Here is a 22,599-nt window from a genome sequence, read left to right as displayed (position 1 = left end):
AGCGACTCCAAATTGTCCATAGGTATGAATGTGAGTGTGAATGGTTGTTTGTCTATATGTGCCCTGTGATTGGCTGCATGGGAACTTGTTTGCGCCAAAGTAAACAAATCAGGTAAGTTTCCAGTAGTTTACACATACATTTATGTAAGTTTATCTCCAATACTAGCAAGAGTACTCCAACTCGTCTTTTGTTATCTGAACTACTTTGATACCCCCTAATTGTTTTAAACATATGTTTTGCGGCTCCAGGCTATTTTTCTTTAGTGTGCAAGGGGGTTAAAATGGCTCTTTTCATAGTAAAGGTTGCCGACCCCTGGTGTAGGGTATTGTTTTTGACTGCAATTCTACATTATGTTACTGCATAGGTTATTGTTTTTGATGGACATATATTTACACGGGGCGGCACGGCGGTCTAGTGGTTAGCGCGCAGACCTCACAGCTAGGAGACCAGGGTTCAAAGACAGCTGGGATAGGCTCCAGCACCCCCGCGACCCTTGTGAGGAAAAAAGCGGTAGAAAATGAATGAATATATTTACACTTATTTTGAACAGCACCTGCCACTTTTATATTTATATTGTTATTCCTTGTTTTATTTGATCCTTTTCCTTATTCTTATTTTCATTCATTTTCTACCGAAAGTCGCGGGGGGTGATGGAGCCTACCCTGTTGGGCGAGAGGCGGGGTATACCCTGGACTGGTGGCCAGCCAATCACAGGGCACATATAGACAAACAACCATTCACACTCACATTCATACCTATGGACAATTAACCTAGCATGTTTTTGGAATGTGGGAGGAAACCGGAGTACCCGGAGAAAACCCACGCACGCACGGGGAGAACATGCAAACTCCACACAGAGATGGCCGAGGGTGGAATTGAACGCTGGTCTCCTAGCTGTGAGGTCTGCGCACTAACCACCACTAACCACCGTCGCCCTATTCTTATTTTACTGTACAGTGGAGTTGAAATTTCGTTGTATGCAATACAATGACAATAAAGGTGATTCTGAATTCTGATTCTGATTCTGATGAGCATCCTTTCTCCATGGTGGAAGACACCGGATTCTACCGACTGCTCTTTGTACTACCTGGTAGTCCTGCTCAAAGTAGTCGTTGTTACGTATGTTACAGCTGTCCTACCTCGTCACCACGTAGTCATCCATCATGAACTGATAATGCCAGAGAAATGTGGAAATGACAATCTGATCAGTCCAAGTTGTCAGTGATTCATTGCCCTGAGAATACCATAACCTTAATATTCAATATAATATCCACAGTATTTGTCCGTTATTAGCTATCCATCGACTATATACCGTATAAATTTATGATCTAATAGGCTTTGCATGTATTTCCATACACAGTGGTGCTCCTATTTTAGGCAGGTGTATTTTTACAGTCTTGGGAAAGCGTCTGCAGGTGCATTTCCGCCTGCCACCTCGGCCGCCAACGAGCTGCCAGCGGAGACGTTAAAAGGTGACAACGAGACCACGCCGCACGTTCAGGAACGCTGGGAAAGGTGACACCCCGGTCTCTGCTCCGCCCCCCCACCACCAACCCCGAGACTCCTGCTATTTATTAGCCCCATGTCATATAAACACACGGGCTGGCCAGTCAGACATGCTGTGACTTGGCTGATACATGACGTTTACTACTACTACTAGTACTACTACTACTTGTAGGAGTTTACAATAGGACAATGATGACCTTTATTCTGGTTTAAAATTAAACACAATGGGTGGATCAACTGTATGTGGATTCAATCTATACTCATATGATAACATTGATATTTTAATTTTGCCCATAAGTGCAGCGGGTTGGAATCCGTAAGACAGTTCATTCATTTTCATTCATTTTCTACCGCTTTTCCTCACAAGGGTCACAGGGGTGCTGGAGCCTATCCCGGCTGTCTTCGAGCGAGAGGTGAGGAACACCCTGGACTGGTCGCCAGCCAATCACAGGGCACATATAGACAAACAACCATTCACACTCACATTCATACCTATGGACAATTTGGAGTCGCTAATTAACCTAGCATGTTTTTGGAATGTGGGAGGAAACCGGAGTACCCGGAGAAAACCCACGCATGCACGGGGAAAACATGCAAACTCCACATAGAGATGGCCGAGGGTGGAATTGAACCCTGGTTCTGTAAGACAGTTCCGAGGCAAAAACTTAGATCACTTTCACAAGAAGTCCCACACAATGCGTACTGTATTTTGCCGCAACCTTCCGACTTAATAAATGTGTGTGTGTGTGTGTGTGTGTGTGTGTGTGTGTGTGTGTGTGTGTGTGTAAATAGCAAAGTTGAAAAAAAGAGAAAACATTTAACAGGACGGCGAGAAAACAAACAATCATGCACAGCACTTGGCTCTGTTGCTTTACAATCACACATCAGCGTCAATTTCTCATGGGAAGAAACACACCAATGTGTGTGTTTTCTGCATTTTTCAATGTCATTTTGGGCTGCACTGTACTCAAGTGGTTAGCATGCATGCCTCGCAGCTAGGTGACCGGAGTTCGATTCCACCCTCGGCCATCTCTGTGTGGAGTTTGCATGTTATCCCCGTGCATCCGGGTACTACAGTTTCCTCCCACATTCCAAAAACATGCTCGGTTAATTGACTCCAAGTTGTCCATAGGTATGAATGTGAGTGTGATTGGTTGTTTTTCTATATGTGCCCTGTGATTGGCTGGCCACCAGTAAAGGGGTGTGCCCGAGCATTTTTTTTAAGAGAGTCGTCTCCTCTGCAGGTAGACTCCGCCTCCATCCTTCCTCCTCTATCCTCCTCCTTCAAGTGTTCCTCCTCAGTGTGCTGAGCCAGAACAGTACCGCAGGCTGAGGCGAGGGCACACGCAATTCGTGGAAGTTTTTTTTTTCTGCGTGGACGCACGCGCTGTGTTGTGTTGTGTTGTGTCGCACGCAAAGTGGATACAAAGTTTGGACTCTCACGGATTTTTCACCGCGTTGTGAAAGGTAAGCTACGAGTGACTTTACGCGCACCCACATTTAAACACGGAGATGGAGCACAGGGAGTCACGGTGCGTGGAAATTAGATTAGATTAGAAAACGCAACTATTTGTGTTGAGTGTGTATAAGAGAAGGAGAGCACACCATTTTCCTTCACTCCTGCTTTAACCCGGGGGGGTCTCGAACGTGTGTGTGATTGGCTGCAAGTCCACACGGGGAACAAACCCACCAATTCCCCCTCCGTCAACTATGCAACTATGCTTTATTGTGTGTGAGTTGTGTAGTTTTTCCACATTCTCTCAACACATTCCATTGACAGGATTAGCTGCTAACGTGTAGTTTGGCTACATAGACAACTACAATACTGTACGTTATTGACCTCTTCATATGTTTGTCACTCAAAAGCAACAGTGTTCTAAATTTGACATATCACATGTATGTATACCTCAAAATGAATGGAATATATTAAGATATGCCTTCACTATCAAGGAAATAATAACAGTATGCATATAATGCATACATTACAATGATTCGTTATCCATTCATTCATTTTCAATGATGCTTAATCCTCATTTGGTTCACGGAGTGAATATGCTAGAGCCTATTCCAGCTGTACACCCCGGACTGGTGGCCAGCCAATCACAGGGCACATATAGACAAACAACCATTCACACTCACATTCATACCTATGGACAATTTGGAGTCGCCAATTAACCTAGCATGTTTTTGGAATGTGGGAGGAAACCGGAGTACCCGGAGAAAACCCACGCATGCACGGGGAGAACATGCAAACACAGAGATGGCTGAGGGTGGAATTGAACCCTGGTTTCCTAGTTATGAGGTCTGCGCGCGCTAACCACTCGACCACCGTGCAGCCCCATTTGCATACTTCATTAGGCTAAATGGGAACTATTAAGCTAATAGTATTGTATTGGGTTGTGGACTCCTATAGAGCAGCTACACACAATAACATGCACAGAAAACTTTCTCGATCTTCCAGAATCTGCACCTATTCCAGATCCACTCGAACGCTATGCAGCCGAGATAAGATAATTAAATAATATTTAATAATATTTAATAATATTTAATAATGTTTAATAATATTTAATTATATTCAATTATATTCAATAATATTCAATAATATTTAATAATATTTATCTATAATAATATGTAATAATTAATAATAATGAAATAATTATACATTTAATCAATTTTCCCATTTTTTCCCAAATGGCAATGTTGACGGGTTGGCATTCTCCTGACTGTGTGGCCAACATGCTAACCACAAAACACTGTGTAGCCCTAAATTAAATTTTAAAAAGCACTAAATAAGACCCCAAATTCAGATATTTCACTAATATCAAAAAGGAAGGTCACTAAAATAGAAAGAAAAGATGCGTAACCCACTTTTGGGTCCCAACCACTGATGTACAGGTAAAGCCATATACTCGGACTGTGCAGGTGTACCTAATATTCTGTCCAGTGAGTGGCTGATGAAGGCTGAGAAAAGCAAAGAAAGTTGCAGACAGTCGGGCATGGATCTTAGAGGGAAGCAAACATTCCTGACTCGCTGCCTCAGCAATTTAATTAAGGTTTTTTTGGGGGGAGATACTACAAGGTGAACCCCCCCACCATACCCCACCCACCCTTTGGTCCCAGCTTGGAATAATCCTGAGGGGGTCAGCTTATAAGTGCTGGGGGGGGGGGGGTCACGACACCATGACAACTAAAGCTGCCCAATCAGGGAGTTAATAAGGCTATGAAGGAAGTTAAAAGACAGAAGACGGTGCTTGTCTACTTTAGTGTGTATGTGTGTGAGAGAGATTAGAGGCTTTATCCACACCAAGTTACCCCCCCCCCCCTTTGCCCCCCTCATAGTGGGCTTTAAGATTGCCGATCTGATATGACATTCACATACAGTAAATATAAAACACAGGTCAGATACAGGAATCTCTCATTTATCGTTGTGAATTAGTTCCAGAACCGACTGTGATAATTGAATTTCAATTTTAATTTCTTCTTAATGGAATATTGTCATAGTTAAGGCATAGCAAACTTGTTTACCATTGCAACAGTAACCCGTATTATTATTAGGATTATTATTAGGATTATTGTGACTGTGGTGAGATGATTTAAACCTGCAATAAAAGCCAACTGTTCTGGCGATCAAGTCTGTTGCTTGTCTCACCCAACAATTATTGACACCTCGTGACTAAAAAATTTAATGGTGGTCTTAATGGTTTACACTGTATTTTGTTCATTTAGCCATTTTCATGCATGAAAAGACAAAATATCGGTACAAAAATAGGCTTATATGTTAAATATGTTTTTACTAAGAGGCCGTAGTCAACCACAAAAGAGTCATTCATTCATTCTCTACCTATCCTCACGAGGGTCGTGGGGGGTGCTGGAGCCTATCCCAGCTGTCTTCGGGCACCCTGGACTGGTGGCCAGCCAATCACAGGGCACATATAGACAAACAACCATTCACACTCACATTCATACCTATGGACAATTTGGAGTCGCCAATTAACCTAGCATGTTTTTGGAATGTGGGAGGAAACCGGAGTACCCGGAGAAAACCCACGCATGCACGGGGAGAACATGCTAACTCCACACAGAGATGGCCGAGAGTGGAATTGAATCACACGTGTGATGCCCCAATCACAAAATAATCATTGTTAATTAATTTATTACTTTTCGAAAAACCACAATAGAGCGTGTGAAGTTCAAACTGCGATGTAGGGACAACTTGGACAACTTTTTTACATAATTTTCACAATGTTACAAGCTTTTCCAGGGCTCTACGTTAAAAACAAAAATTACTTGCCCATGGGGAATCCTTAAGGTGAGAACTACTTGCCCGAACTTGCCCCATGTAAAATGAAAAGACTGCCATAATGATATCATATATCAATATATGCTGATAATTCATCAGATAATAGTACTGATGCATTGTATTTGGAGGAATGTCTGAAAATTTGTGGAGATGTATGTTAACATGGCAAGCCATGCTACCTTACACATGGTAGTCGTAGTAAGCAGTGATATTTATTTAAGTTGTACACCTCAATGAAACATTTGACACATTTGTGTACTAGTAAAGTGTTTTTAGAAAGAAATGCTCAGAAAAAATGCTCAATGGTCAAACAATAATTTGTGAAGCAAAGGTGAGAAAAATACACAGAGAAATGAAACCGCTAGGTTTTGTAGCTTGTGCAAAATCAGCACTTGGTATTGGATCTAATGGGTGGTGTTTCATTGTGACCACTTCAAATTGTCACAGCAATGTGATTCACTCACCTTTGCCATCATTTGATTTGCTGCCGCTAATAAAATACTTGTTTAGGAGGCACTGTTTCATCACTTTTTGGTGTTTTCCTTCACAAGTTGTTGAAGAATTAGACAATGTTGGCAGGGACGCCATGATAGATGTTTTCCTAGTAAAACGATCGCTGATTGGTTGATCGCGAACAAGAACGGGTGTGGGTAAAACGCGGATTGTGGATTACGGACCGCGGTCTAAATAAACGATTCTGATTGGTCCATTTCAAGATTTGCAAGGATTGGTTTGCAAATTACCACCGGAATTACGCAGTCCGAGTTTTACCAACACCCAACAAGAACCGCTTTAAAAAAAACTCTTGGCAGTACGGCATGCTAAAGTGCACTTGCCCGACGGGAATATTAATGATTGGATTTACTTGCCCGAATTTTGTTTTAACTTGCCCCGGGCCATCGGTACAACGTTATTGTCGAGCCCTGTTTTCTCAAGATAAATAGTCTTTTTGCTCCTAGATTGCGAACATATTCTAATAACTCCACATTATTCTTGTAACATTAGTACCTTTTTAGTATTTGTATAATTTTATCTTGCTATTTTAACTACACTGACTTCCTGAAGAGACTTTAATCTTGTAGTTTCTCTTGCAGTATTACACCCGAGTTCATAAAATGTTACTTTTTTTTCCCAAAAGAAAAACCTAAAATCAGTGTAAAATTACTACTTTTTTTTTTTTTTTTTTTAAAGAAAATGTGACTTTTTTGGACTGTGTTGTTGTAACATAGTATGACAACCTTATTTTTCTTTTATTACAACATTTCTTTTTTAACAATATAACTATATTATGATTCATTATTAAGGTTAAAAAGTGCTGATATTGACCCCTTGCAGACCTTAATGTTTGCACGGTGGATTTCGGGCTATGGCTAAAGGTGGTTTCAGTTTTCAGGCTCACGTTCCACTTTTACATGTCGTCCTGACACCACAGGAATTCTACATTGACTGGCCTTAGCCTCCACACGCTCACCAGAGGGGAACCTCTTTCTTTCTTTCTCTTAGAACTCGACCCCTGTGCCTCCTCCCTCCAAGGGCGGCTTGAGGCCTCACCACTCCTTTTGTAAGCCATGAAGTGTGTCTGTAAGTAGCCCCCCCCCCACCCCCCACGTCCCCTTCACGGCACTGTATAAACACGTAGGAAGGTAAAGAGCGTGACGCTTACATTAGAAAGACAGCTTGAAACATTCCACACTGGTACTGGGAGATACCAGGAGTGAGAGAGATGTACTCTCATGATCAGACTTACCTGTTCACCTCCAAACCGATTTGAAGCCTGATTTCTTATTCTTATGTCACACTAAAATGTTTCATATCATCAAACAAATTGAAATATGAGTCAATGACAACACAACTGAACATAAAATGCAGTCTTTACATGAAAATGTTATTATTAAGGGAGAAAAGAACCAACCAAGAACCAACCAAAATCACCCCAAGAGCTCATCGACACGTTCAAGAGGTTACAAAAGACCCAACAACAAAAATATCCAAAGAAATATAGACCTCACTTGCCTCAGTTAAGGTTGGTGTTCATGACTCCACCATAAGAAAAACACTGGGCAAAATCAGCCTCATTGGTTCGAAGATGAAAAAAACTGCTGAACAAAAAGAACATTAAGGCTTGTCTCAGTTTCACCAGAAAACATCCTGATGATCCCCAAGACCTTTGGGAAAATACTTCATGGTCTGACAAGACAAAGTTGAAAGTAAAAATAAATGGTGTACATCATACCAACAGTAAAATATAGTGGTGGTAGTGTGATGGTCTGTGGCTGTTTTGCTGCTTCGGGACCTGAAATGGAACCATGAATTCTGCTGTCTACCCAAAAATCCTGTTCAAAATCTGTTCATGACTTCAAGCTGAAACCAGCTTGGGTTCTGCAGCAGGACAATGGTTTAATTTCATTTGAACATGCATCAGATTACAATTGAATGCATCACAGAATCAGTTCACAGTTCCACATGTCCAAAAGGAGTAGGAAGAAGCAAAGCTACAAAGCAATAATCCAAAACACAATTCTGCAAAGATGAGTGGGGCAAAATTCAAGAGACTCTTTGCAAGTTATCACTGATTCTTGATTGCAGTTGTTGCTGCTAAGGGTGGCCAACCAGTTATTAGGTTCAAGGGGCAATCACTTTTTCACACAAAGCCATAGAGGTTTGTATTTTTTTCCTCTCTTTATATATAAAAAAAATCTTTTAAAAACTGCATTTTGTGTTCGTTTGTCATTGAATAATAATTCTATTTGTTTGATTGGGTTTGAAACTGGAATACTGGGGGATTGTGACATGATGCTTTGCAACCATCTTTTCCCCTCCTAATTGCTACCTTGCATTACTACCTCCAAGTCAACACACCTACAGACCTATTTATATACCTGCCTGCCGACACGCCAACAAGACTTCCTTCATATTATTTACATACTGTCTACCTACAAAGTACCGCTCTCACCTGAGGCGACCTTAGCTCAGTTACGGTTTACAACATTGTAACTGCACACCAGCTGAGACCGTTACGCACGTGTCCGTGTAACCAACACTCTAGTCATACAAGCGGCGTCTCTCATCACCTGGTTGCAAGTTGCGACCTCAAATTTTTTTTGTTGTTGTTGTGAGGCTGCCCTCAGGCCATTGTATATGTGCTCTACTGTATACATGCGCGTGGGTGCCATTAACAGTATTATGTTGCATCATCTGCACATGTGTAACACTGTTAGTGTCCTTTGAGGTCTCGCTGTGGGCTGGCAAGGGTTTAGGACAGGGGTCTCAAACTCAATTTACTTGGGGGCCACTGGAGCTCGGGTCTGGGTGAGACTGGGCCGCATCAGGTTTTCCAAAAAAAACAAACAAAAAAAAAAACGCATTTATTAAAAACTTCGCTTGGATCCAATTTTCTACAATAAAAGCTCTGATAAAACATTCCACTGTTCTCAAATATCTTACTTTTTATTTTTCTACACAAAATAAGATGAAAAATAAATAAACAAATCAAGAATAAAGAAAATCAGTAATAAATATAATAATAATAATAAAACGTATAAAACATATAGTTGGTGGGCAGACAAATTATTTTTTTCAGATTAAAATGAACAAAGCATTATTAGAGCCCTGTAGACATGACAAAACACGACTATAGTCACATTTATACTCTTTTTATTTACAACATATTGCGCAACTGCAGGGTCTTGAGACACATGCTAACTCGCAAACTAGAGAGCTAGCGACCTAAACGGTAGCCTTCAAGTTATTTCCTTTAAACTTAAATAGCCAAAAACTTACCACTTCCACACGGATAGGGAGGATAACTATTAACAGTTATTTAACCTTTAACATGAACATTAATCAAACGTAATAATTTTTTCTGGGTACATGATACCATACAGCATCCATATCAAACTTGCGCGGGCCGCACTAACATTAAACTTTCATATCAAGGCTAGTGTCCTGCGGGCCACATTTGGCCCGCGGGCCGCGTGTTTGAGACCCCTGGTTTAGGAGGTCAAAGTCATAGTTTAGATGAATGACCACATGAATAGATGATAATAATATGAGATGCATCTGCTTCTCGTATGTGGATTCTTTTCAAAACAGATGCTTTCATTCAATAACATTCCCATTCGATTAATAGTTGTACAAATCAAGTTGACTGTGAACAAAGAGACATCTGCTTGGGTGATGAAGGACCAGGCTAATGGGACGTTAGCATGAGAAGGCCCACTTGTTGACACAAAAACTAAATGCTGACAACTAAGAATGGCAAAAGTCAAAACGTCACATGGAAGTAACACGGACGCCATACAAGGAAGTACGTTTTATGGATACTGTACTTAATGAAGTGGCCACTGAGTGCATTGCACGTGTGATTTAGTTGCCATAGACTCTCCCCTCAGTCTAGACCAAAATGCTCCATAAACACAGACGGTCCAAGACAAGCAGTTGTGCAGAGGAGAGCAGTCATGGTGACGATGGAGAACGTATCAGAGTGACCGATTGGTTCTTGTTGAGACAAATTGGTTCAACAAAAAAAAAAATTAGTGACCGTGAAGGTGGTCAATTTGATGCCAATATCAGCCAATAGTATCAGACATCCCTACTTCTAACATATTCCTCCATATCACCTCATTCATTTTTTACTGCTTATCCTCACGAGGGTCGCGGGGGGTGCTGGAGCCTATCCCAGCTGTCTTCGGGCACCCTGGACTGGTCGCCAGCCAATCACAGGGCACATATAGACAAACAACCATTCACACTCACATTCATACCTATGGACAATTTGGAGTCTAGCCAATTAATCTAGCATGTTTTTAGAATGTGGGAGGAAACCGGAGTACCCACGGGGAGAACATGCAAACTCCACATAGAGATGGCCAAGGGTGGAATTGAACCCGGGTCTCCTAGATGTGAGATCTGCGCGCTAACCACAGCCCCATATCACCTCAGTCAAGGGTTAAACTATGTGGAGGGCGACCACGTGAGCACCATCATTATGGCTTTCTTATTCTGTTTGTGTGTGTGTGTGTGTGTGGGGGGGGGGCATTTCTGAACTGAATTAGTTATCCTCAGCAGCATGTGACCTCCACTGTTGATGTCATGTTGCCTAATAATGCAGTGATAGCATGCATCTTTCTCCTTTTAATAGCACTTCTTTGTCTGACGTTGTGATGAAGCTGTGATAAACTGAGGCGCTGTAAGTCTTGGCGCTAGTTTTAACCATGTCAAAAGTCATACATTAATCACACTATCAGTGTAACATCACATTAGACCAGCAGTATGTGTGTGTGTGTGTGTGTGTGTGTGTAAACAATCCATCCCTGCCGCCGCACAATCACTCATTTTTCCTCTCCATTCCAAGAATCCCAACAGGCCTCAGGGCGCGTTGGGGAGTCGTGTGTGAGGCTGACGTGTTCCCGCCTTGTTTCTTCCTCCTGCTATGGTGCTTTTTTTTCCTTTTTTTAAAAAGTATCAATGTAAGTCAGCGGCCTGTCACGTCAAACAGTCAGCTATTTTAAAACACAGGCCAGTAACCTCACAAATACAAACAAACACAAGGAGCAGGAGTGTTAACATGAACTTTGACCTCATTCAACTCACTTACTTGTAATGTGAGAGCTTTTGTAACTACTACGGTACAACATGAGCACATGTAAAAATAGTTTAAAATGGATTTCTCAGCATGGTGATACTGATTGATAATCAATAAATGATGACACCAGCTGGGCTATTGTCGGCTTCATAAATACAACAAATGACAACCTGATCTGTTCGGATAGTGTCTGAACTTGCTAAATGGGACTTTCCATATTAAATTGCTAAATTGCTGCCATATGCAACATGTGGATTCATTTGGGTTTCACATTACAGGATGTATACTGCATACTTCCTGAATATAGTCAAACCATTCATTCATTCATTCATTTTCTACCGCTTTTCCTCACGAGGGTCGCGGGGGTGCTGGAGCCTATCCCAGCTGTCTTTGGGCGAAAGGCGAGGAACACCCTGGACTGGTCGCCAGCCAATCACAGGGCACATATAGACAAACAACCATTCACACTCACATTCATACCTATGGACAATTTGGAGTCGCCAATTAACCTAGCATGTTTTTGGAATGTGGGAGGAAACCGGAGTACCCGGAGAAAACCCACGCATGCACGGGGAGAACATGCAAACTCCACACAGAGATGGCTGAGGGTGGAATTGAACCCTGGTCTCCTAGCTGTGAGGTCTGCGCGCTAACCACTCGACCGCCGTGCCGCCTATAGTCAAATCAGATTCATCATTTTAATTAATAATAATGACAATTTCTATAGATGCACGGTGGATGAGTGGTTAGCAAGCGATCGGGAAGATCAGCGTTCGAATCTCCGCTTGGGCATTGGGCATTTCTCCGGGTACTCACAATTAGAGACTCTATTATGTCCATATGTAGGTGTGAATGATTGTTTGTTTGTTTGTTTGTGTTTATCTTGCCTCATTATTAAAATATAGTGTAAATTATTAGATGCCACACATGTTATAATATATATTTTTGAGATGCTTCAAAAACTAAAAAAGTCAGAGAGAAAAGCCGGGGTGCTGCTGTGCATTACGAGTCTGCGCTACAAAGAACAATCCAAACCAAAGTGATGCACACAATGAATGTGCTCCTCATCCAAAAAAACCACAATGACTTCCATATTTGTCTTCATACAGAGCGGAGGAGGCCGTCTGCTTTCACGCTGTGAACGTAATAGCAGGGATCACGTCTGCTCTTGTAAAACTCTGACCTCGCCAGCAAAGAGTTACAAGGCTTCTTCGTTTTTAGAATGCAGCCATTGTTTCCATCCTTGCCAAGGTTGCCATGATTGGACCCAGACAGACACTAGAACTGATTGATTGTGCTTCTACACAGACAAGAAGTGTGTGTTTACTCTATGAAGACATTTGTCAGAGGTCTAAGTCAATAGATATGTGATTGAGTAAACACACACGGCGCGGTAGAAGCTGCCGTCAGCAGTTAATCCGCCAACACTTGAGACCTAACACTGTGGTAATGAGGTGATACTACTTTTTACATTGTGTGTGTGTGTGTGTGTGTGTGCACATCCGGTAAGTTGAAGTGTAGAAGAAATAGGGTTTGTGTTCAAATATCATGTAGAGCTAGCAAGACAGCTTTTTTTTTTTTTAATTGAAAATGACTTTTCCACACTGAATTTAAATGAATTCTAGTTTCATGGAAGTAGGGGTAACTTTTTCACTTCCAATGAAGTGAAAAAGTTCATATATTACGTGCGGAGTTCCCCAGGGGTCAATACTGGGACCAAAACTGTTCAACTTGTACATCAATGATATCTCCAAAGTTACGAAAAACTTAAAACTGGTATTATTTGTGGATGATACCACTACTTTTTGTCCTGGGGGGAGTACAGACAAAATCATTAGAAAGGTCAGAGAAGAAATGGTCACACTAAAAAGATGGTTTGATAATAGATTGTCCATGAACCTAAGTAAAACTAAAATCATGCTGTTTGGTAGCAGCAGAAAGGACACGTACCAGCAAATACAAATAGACGGTGTAGACATTGAAAGGGTGAAGGAAAATACATTTCTGGGGATCACAATAGATGAAAATATGAGCTGGAAACTCGCTAAATGTTCTGCAAAAAAGGTCAGTAAGGATAATTCATAATGCCGCCTCAGAGAACATACTAACTCCTTATTTCTAAAATCACAAATACTTAGTTCATCTTCAAACAGCTAACATAATACATGAGGCTAAAAATAAGCAATTACCTAAAAATGTCATCCAACACTTCTCTACAAGAGAGGAGAAATATGATCTCAGGGAAGAAGTACATTTGAAACACTTATATGCTAGGACTACGTTAAAAAGCCATAGCATTTCAGTATGTGGAATCAAACTATGGAATGGATTGAGTAAGGAAATCAAACAATGCACAACGATGAGCCAATTCAAGAAACAATACAAGCAGTTGATGTTTGCTAAATACAAGGATGAAGAGTCTTGAACCAGTCATGATGTGCTATATATATCACTATATTGACACTTACTATGGAACCCATTATGGCATTGGATGCTCATATCACCTCGTACTTCGGTACGTGACAAAAATAAAATTAAATAAATACATAAATTAATTAATTTAAAAAAAAAACTTAAACTATATTATGAAAGCAGGAAGTGAACAAATGTAACAGTTAGTGATTGTAAAAGTACCAGATGGAGGGGTAGGATTGAACATACTTTTATGACTTATTTTGTAGGGTCACTGATATTACGTATCAAAACGAACAATAGACAATAACATCACATTCTTTTTAGCAGTTGTAAACACATTTGTGTTGCTGCATAGCACCTAAACCAGACGACATCAGCATGGATGGTAGTAGGAAGTAGATGAAGGTTTATTGTCTGGAAAACAAGCAGAATGAAAACCCCGAGGGGGGGGGGGTCGGGGGGTCTTTACTGCTTCTGCTGCATCTGTTGGCTTTTGTCTTTGGGGCCATGCATACTTTCCAGATGTACGCAGCTCATTAAGAAGACAGGAAGATAAGAAGCCTCGAGGTGAAGACGTTTTTAGTGGCACTTTGTGAGAAATCTGCACAGGTAGTCCTTGGCCGTGGGTGCCACCCAGGTCTCAAACTGAGAGTCTTGTAACCCCTAGCCTACGTATATAGTACATTCTATCTGGAAAAATCACAATAACAAACATTTGTGGGCTGTTAGCAACTCCACTTATCTGTGGTTTTGTGTACCGATGCCATATTTCATGTACTAATTGTACAGTAATATCAGATAAAAATAGCAAAAGCAACAAACATCACAAAGGTTCCCCAGGGGTCAATACTGAGACCAAAACTCTTCAACTTGTACATCAATGATATCTCCAAAGTTACTTAAAGACTTAAAGCTGGTATTATTTGTGGATGATACCACTACTTTTTGTTCTGGAGGGGGTACACCACGGTTAGCACCACGGTTAAATAATTCTTGTTATATTTTTATTTTTTATTGTGTTATAAAGTAATAGCACATACAAAGTAGAGTGTTTTTCTACTTTTTTGAAGTTGTTTTAAGCGGTCTTTAAAAACGTTGTGTTGATCTTGTGCTCTACTGAGGGACTTTCTAGTTGTTTTGGTCATTTCTTGGAGAAATCCAATTCCTCTCATTAAAATGTTCTCACGGCTGCTGTTATGACCTTAATATAGACCCTGATCACAGTTGTCACTGTGAAGTCTAGACAGCAGTTGTCAGGTGTTTACGGCCAAGCAGGAGATGGTCCCTCCTTCTTTGGTTCATAGCCTTTAACAGTTATAATGCAGTATTGACTAAATAAAACTAAATAAATACCATTATACAGCCATTTTGCTATAATTCACACCATCGTGTTGATATAACTGAAGCAAAGCATGGTTGCAAATATGGATACAAATCCTGATTTTTTTTGTTGTGCTATGATTAGCATGATTGATGGTGATTGAGTTGTCAGCTACGCTCAAAGTGTAGGCTTATTTTATTTCATTCATTCATTCATTTTCTACCGCTTTTCCTCACGAGGGTCGCGGGGGTGCTGGAGCCTATCCCAGCTGTCTTCGGGCGAGAGGCGGGGCACACCCTGGACTGGTCGCCAGCCAATCACAGGGCACATTTAGACAAACAACCATTCACACTCACATTCATACCTATGGACAATTTGTAGTCGCCAATTAACCGAGCATGTTTTTGGAATAAATTTTTGGAATTTTTGGAGTACCCGGAGAAAACCCCCGCATGCACGGGGAGAACATGCAAACTCCACACAGAGATGGCCGAGGGTCTAATGGAACTCGGGTCTCTGTGAGGTAACTGTGAGGCTTGCGTGCTAACCACTCGACCGCTGTGCAACTGAGTTAAGATAATTAAAAATAAAAATTTCCATTTTTCCCAAAGGCCAATGTTGACAGGTTTGTAATTCAGCCTTTGACAGTAAAGGTGGGAACAATTTATTGAAATTGTTTGTCATATAGACAAACAACCATTCACACTCACATTCATACCCATGGACAATTTGGAGTCGCCAATTAACCTAGCATGTTTTTGGAATGTGGGAGGAAACCGGAGTACCCGGAGAAAACCCACGCATGCACGGGGAGAACATGCAAACTCCACACAGAGATGGCCGAGGGTGGAATTGAACCCTGGTCTCCTAGCTGTGAGGTCTGCGCACAAACCACTCGACCACCGTGCAGCCCCATATTTTATTTTGGTCACAAAAATCATGATCTGGCTGTGGCCTATTTTCTGTTTTAGAAAAACACAAAACATCCACTGTTATCTTCACTAACCAAAATTCCATGAACATATCAAAGTGTGGCCAAAGCTTTTTAAATAAAAACATCAGATGGCAAGATTGTGCATACCGTACCATAAGATGCAGAGAAAATAACATATCACCTATTTTGTCCCACCCGGACTATCATATCATGCTCCTAGTAGTCCAATGTTCGGCTTACAAAAACACCCGACTTACATGCATTCACATTCCGTAAACACAGTTGCATTTTAGAGTAATTTGTGTCTTTACACTGATTTTGCAGCTAAGCCTTTCAGGCATGAAGTAACAGGATATTCCACTTTTGGGACTTTTGAGGGGGTGGGAGTGGAGATTTTGCACTATTCCCCCTTCACAAAGATGAAGTAATTTCCCCCTCTGAGCCATGTTCTAATGTAATTTATGTTCCCCTCTTTGCTCTTTAGTACCTACATTCCTGACTTCAACCTCTGTGCACAAGACAACTGATTTCCAAACAACGGCAAAGAGTCATATTTCTTATTTGCTGCACAGCAAATCCATGTTTTCATAGGCCGTGAAGAAATCCACCACTGCCCCGTTTTGCTTTTACTGACACAACCGTGGTTATTTTATCACCCGTATCTCCAGTTTACCTTTTACCCAAGTTCTTTAATCTTTGCAACGCTCCCCGTCGGCATGCAGGATAAATAAACGAGCAATAGTGAGTTGAGCACCTGCCAGGATTTAGCCACAGGAGTTCTTTTGATGTCTCGACGCCACTTGATGACAGAGAAAACATACAATGGAAGATTCTGTTTCAATTAAAACGAAGCATGGCAGACTTTGTATTGTGTTTTTACCAAAGTAATAAAACTGCTGATTACTAATATGAGATAAGATAATTCATTCGTTGCTGGAGCCTATCCCAGCTGTCTTCGGGCGAGAGGCGGGGTACACCCTAGACTGGTCGCCAGCCAATCACAGGGCACATATAGACAAACAACCATTCACACTCACATTCATACCTATGGACAATTTGGAGTCGCCAATTAACCGAGCATGTTTTTGGAATAAATTTTTGGAATTTTTGGAGTACCCGGAGAAAACCCACGCATGCACGGGGAGAACATGCAAACTCCACACAGAGATGGCCGAGGGTGGAATTGAACTCGGGTCTTGTAACTGTGAGGCTTGTGTGCTAACCACTCGACCGCTGTGCAACTGAGTTAAGATAATTAAAAATAAAATTTCCCATTTTTCCCAAATGCCAATTTTGACAGGTTTGTAATTCAGCCTTTGACAGTAAAGGTGGAAACAATTTATTGAAATTGTTTGTCATATAGACAAACAACCATTCACACTCACATTCATACCTATGGACAATTTGGAGTCGCCAATTAACCTAGCATGTTTTTGGAATGTGGGAGGAAACCGGAGTACCCGGAGAAAACCCATGCATGCACAGGGAGAACATGCAAACTCCACGCAGAGATGGCCGAGGGTGGAATTGAACCCTGGTCTCCTAGCTGTGAGGTCTGCGCGCTAACCACTCAACCACCGTGCAGCCAACTTGAAATAGTTTGTCCTTAGAAAGGGTCTGTATTCTACTGAGTGACATTCACAAAACATATTTTCCTTCCTTTTGTCTTTATGCCCCCCCCCCCACATACACACACACTTATTTTCTTCCCTCTCTTTACCTCCTCCTAGAGGGCAAAGGTTCATGCAGGCCTGTCTCACAGTGAGCGATGGCTGCAGTGCATTGTGGGTAACTGAATCCAGCTGTGTTGCAGACTGTGTTGCATCTGCCGGAGCTAAACATGCAAAGTATGTTGGCCGCTGATGTTGGGTGTGTTTGCGCGTCGACCTGCTTGGCGTCACGTTGACACATAGCTGAGGTTACAGAGCCGCGCAAAAGAAGTCTCGATGGCTGAACACCGCATCACATTTAATGAGGGAAAACATCGAAACTGGTTTTGTCAAGTCTCGAGGACAGATTTTTGGCTTTGGAATACGGGGGTGCTGTCAATCCTGAAAGAGAAACACTCTTAAAATTTCACCTAAAAGAAAAGGGATAAATAAGAACTAATGTGCTATTAATCTAAAAGTAGATGACAGCATTTTTACAATACAGCTACTCCTCGTTTGTTTCTGGTCTTTACAGCAATACATACAGAAATCACCACTAACATTCATCTCTCCCTCCTTTGTCTTCCAGAATTCCGAGCCTGGAATTACCATGTTGCCTCTCTTCCGCCTACTCTTCCTCTCCTTCAGTCTGGTTTCATCCTACGAGTGCCCTGAGGATTGTACTTGTCAAGGCCTGAGCACAATATTTTGCATCAATCAACGGTCCAACACTGTTCCCCGTGTCCCATCCAGTACTGTGAATCTCTACATCTTCCAAAATGGCATCAACTCTTTGACCCCAAATGACTTCACAGGACTGGAGGAGTTGGATATGCTCGATCTGAGCCAGAATGAGTTGGAAGAGATTCCGGAAGGTGTATTCAAGATGCTGACCAAACTTAAGAACTTGGATTTGTCCTCTAATGTCATTACTCACATTTCCAAAGACAGCTTTTCTGGGTTGGTCCAGCTGGAGAGACTGTATCTTCATCAGAATCTCATCCAGAGCATCCATCCTGAAGCTTTTCAAGGTTTAGAAATGCTCCTGGAACTCAAGCTCCAAGGGAACAAACTCAGCTCCTTGCCATCCCTTCAGTTACCCCGACTTCTGCTTCTTGACATCAGTCACAATAACATCCCAGACTTGGGTGTCTCAGACCTCCAGACTCCTCACTTGGAAGCCCTTAAAATGTCTTCTCTTGGGCTTATCTCTCTGGATGACAACCTCATTGCCTCCCTGGGAAATCTCCATGAGCTCGATATTTCCATGAACCAGATTGCAGAGGTTCCCCGTGCCCTAAAGCAGGACTCCCTCAAGGGTTTGATCAAACTCAACCTGGCTGCCAATCCATTGGGTGAGCTCAGAAAAGAGGACTTTCAGAAACTCATTGGGCTTCAAGAACTGGACCTCAGTGGCGTTAATCTTCAGGGATTTCCCCAAGACTTTTTCCAGTCTTTCCCCAGACTGACAAATCTGGCAGCAGCTGAGAATCCATTCAACTGTTTGTGTCCATTAGCTTGGTTTCCAGGATGGTTGCACGAGAGAACTGTGAACCTGCTGAGGCCTGAAGAGACCCGGTGTCACTTTCCTCCAACTAATGCTGGTAAGAGACTTTCAGCACTGGAGCACAAGGATTTTGGATGTCCACCAACTACAACTTTTCTGATTAAGTCTCCCAGCGGGAGTACTCCTGCTCCTCGGGTTCCTACCACATCCCCAGAAACAACCCATACCAATGCCATACTCCCTCCTCCACCACCGAGTGGACAAACCCCGGACTCAAAGACAGATATGCTTCCGTCAGAATCTCCTGCATCCCCAAGTTCCACAAGTGGGCAATATGAGCAGCACATCTGTCCGGCAAACATATGTCTTAATGGGGGCACTTGTAACTTTGACCCAATGGGACAACTGAGCTGCCTGTGTCCTTCAGGAACATCTGGACTCTATTGTGAAAACACTAACAATGTTCCCGAACCACCAAAACCATCAGCAACGGAAGTGTCCGTGGTGGCTCCCACAGTTCTTGAAGAACTCAATGCTATCAGCTCACGCCAGGTGACCTCGACATCTATCCTTCTTGATCTGCATCGGTTCATCAAGACACGGCCAAACATTCGAGGCATCAGGCTGACGTATCGGAATCTCTCAGGTCCTGACCGCCGTCCCATGATATTGAGTGTTCCGGCATCGTACCCGGAGTACACATTACGTGGACTGATACCCAACTGTACGTACTCTGTCTGCGCCAGCCCCCTTGGTGACAGAATGAACTCCAGAGCTAATACTTCAATAGAAACAGCATCTTGTACAGAAGCTCACACCGCCGGGGTTCCTCTTACATCCTTAGAACCTAGAGTGGAGACACAGACCTCACTCACATATACTCTTATCCCTGCCATTGCCGCTCTGGCGCTGGTGCTGCTGCTAGCTTTGGTAGCAGGTATGATCATCTGTCTCCGGAAGAAAAGGCAGAGCAAGGCGGGGATGGAGCTGGAACTTGGTCCCGCAGATCCCAACAACCCGACAGAAGTTGAGGGCATCAAGGTGTGTCCGGAAAATGGGGGAAACGGGACACTACCCCATAAACAAGCGGAGCTCGACCACTGTCACATGACACAGCCAATGCCGCCTTTGCAACAAAATGGTATCTTAGACTATGAGGTGCCTTTGATGCAAGGACACTCGCCGTCAAATAACAATCGATCATCCCTAAAGGCGTCATATTTCTAATGCTTTTAAGGTCCATCAAAATTCTGTGTAGTGGTTTAGCATCCTAAACGTTCATTCTAATCGGAATGTGGTACTTATTCTTTGCTTCCACAAATGACTGGATTGTCCATTTCAGAGAATGAGGAGTAGCAATTACAATTGCAGCGTTTTGGAAATTAGCTAAACCGCTGCGGGACAACAAGCACATTGTGGTTTTCTAATGGGTTGGACTTTGACGAAACCCAACCAAGTGCAGTTGACAAGAGAAGTCCTTGTAGCAAGACCCAACCACTGACCGTGGTTTGTTGAATGGGATGTAAATCTCATGCTGGATTTGGAAGAGAACTGGAGGAAATCACCGCTATAAATAACAAGAAGATAGACCGGAACTGAAATGACTTATTACTCCTACTTTTCAGTGTCTCCATCACAAACTGTAGTAAGACTGATGATCAGATAATGATAAAGACATTTTTTTGGAGCTAAACTTCCAAATAGATGGATTCCAAACTTGGATTCTTCACTGTCAACAGATTCATCCAGAATTCTCCATACTTCCAATCGATTTTGGCTCAGTGGGAGCTAAATTTGCTGTGAAAGAGAAATGGACTGAATGAAAAGCCATTGGGTCTGCCCAGATTGTCATATGTCATGGCAGGAAGGCTGATGTGTTTTTTGTGATATGTTTTTGTGCCTAATTCAGTATTGTCGTCAAAAAAAAAAAGCCCACCTACAATTCATTAAGGATTCAACCATTGTAAAAATTCTAAGGTTGGCAAAGAACTGAAACTCTTATCCAGGACTCAGGTAACCATCAATCTGGTACAAAACGACGTTTTTGACGATGTAGCTCAAGGATGTCCAAATATTTTCACACTTTTACAGAAAAATCGATAGATATAAAGCACCTTGAATGTCGGAGGATTAGGCCCACTCTGAAAAGAAAAAACAATAATAATAATAATAATAATAGTACAAGACATTTGCGATCAGGAAGACCATGTTTTTATCACGTATTTGATGCTTTTCTGTTAACCACCTAAAGTTGACATGTTTTATAGCAGTGTTCCATAGGACATGTAAATGTTCCCTTCTAAGAAGCACTCATAAAACATGACGCTACATCGTAATTACAGATGAATTGTAATTAAAGCAACAAAAAAAACAGTTTCGTCAGCTTTTCCACAACACTGTCCACTCTCCTCCCATCCTGCCATCCATTCTGCACTGCAAAGTAAACACAAGACATACACGTATCTGCCCCCTCCATTAACAAATCAACTGGAAGACTTTTGTGTTGTGTTTGTAACATGCTCGCTTAAGAGCTATCATGTTTTGTATTGTCTCTGTTTGTCAAAAAGTCAAAACATTTTGTTGTTTTTCTATGTGTTTGCCAGAAAATGATGCAGACAAAAAAAGACAGTATTAAAAAGACTCATTTTTCTATAAAACTGTGCTGTTTGTTATCGGAAAAAAATTATTTTAATAATTCATTTCAAGGTTCTTTAAAACATACAATGTAAGGTTAGATTGTATGGTTGTACCTAAATAGGAGTTTTAGAAGTTATTATTTACATGCGTCCAATTATGTATTGCCAGGCACATGCATACATGCTGCAGACTTTAGGGATGTGGAATGGTTTTAAATGGAACAGTGTGCTGTTAAACACATCCGAGGGATGATTTCCAGTTAGCACACACACAAGATGTATTATGGTATTTCACTCATGCATGCATATGAATTCACTAACCTCAACCACAGCATGATTGCTTTGTGACGTCATGTGGATTTGAGGTAATTTGCTCTATTGGTCAAGAAGTGGGGAAAATCATTGCGAAAATTACATAGAATTAAATGCGGCATGTGTAAGGTCCAAATTGGGTAAACTTTGGTCGATGCATAATCTTGTTACAGGCAAAGGTTTTTATGGCCACATATAAGAAATAAATTCCAGATTTGCAGCCAGTGGACCTCATTTGTAGCACAATGTGCCTCTCATTTAATGACCTGTCTCAGACTACAATTATTACAACAATATGGCAGTAATAAATGCATTGAGAGAGAACTGCTGCAGGAAATGTACAGGCTAAGTACAGAGAGGAAAGAGTGATCTTAAAGAGCTTATACCATCTAGTTCTATATATGCAGTGGAGTTTTGGTCAAACTATCCTTTTT

The 22,599-nt window shown here is 41.7% G+C and overlaps 1 protein-coding gene across 2 annotated transcripts; it reads left to right on the top strand.

Moving 5' to 3' along the window:
• Window positions 1-2,827: 2,827 nt before the first annotated feature.
• LOC131098961 (vasorin-like) lies at window positions 2,828-22,089 on the top strand. Of its 2 annotated transcripts, XM_058046003.1 has the most exons (3): window positions 2,828-2,974; window positions 7,311-7,388; window positions 18,300-22,089. In XM_058046003.1, exon 3 carries the CDS (start codon window positions 18,321-18,323, stop codon window positions 20,442-20,444), a length of 2,124 nt encoding a protein of 707 aa, XP_057901986.1. In that variant the 5' UTR covers window positions 2,828-2,974; window positions 7,311-7,388; window positions 18,300-18,320; the 3' UTR covers window positions 20,445-22,089. The 2 variants fall into 2 exon arrangements, with proteins under 2 accessions (XP_057901986.1, XP_057901987.1); XM_058046004.1 differs by lacking the exon at window positions 7,311-7,388.
• The last annotated feature ends 510 nt before the right edge of the window (window positions 22,090-22,599 follow it).

Source organism: Doryrhamphus excisus, chromosome 1 (genome assembly GCF_030265055.1).
Source record: "Doryrhamphus excisus isolate RoL2022-K1 chromosome 1, RoL_Dexc_1.0, whole genome shotgun sequence".
Classification (NCBI taxonomy): domain Eukaryota; kingdom Metazoa; phylum Chordata; class Actinopteri; order Syngnathiformes; family Syngnathidae; genus Doryrhamphus; species Doryrhamphus excisus.
Note: the sequence above shows the minus strand (reverse complement) of the source record. Positions and strands in the feature narration are given on the sequence as shown.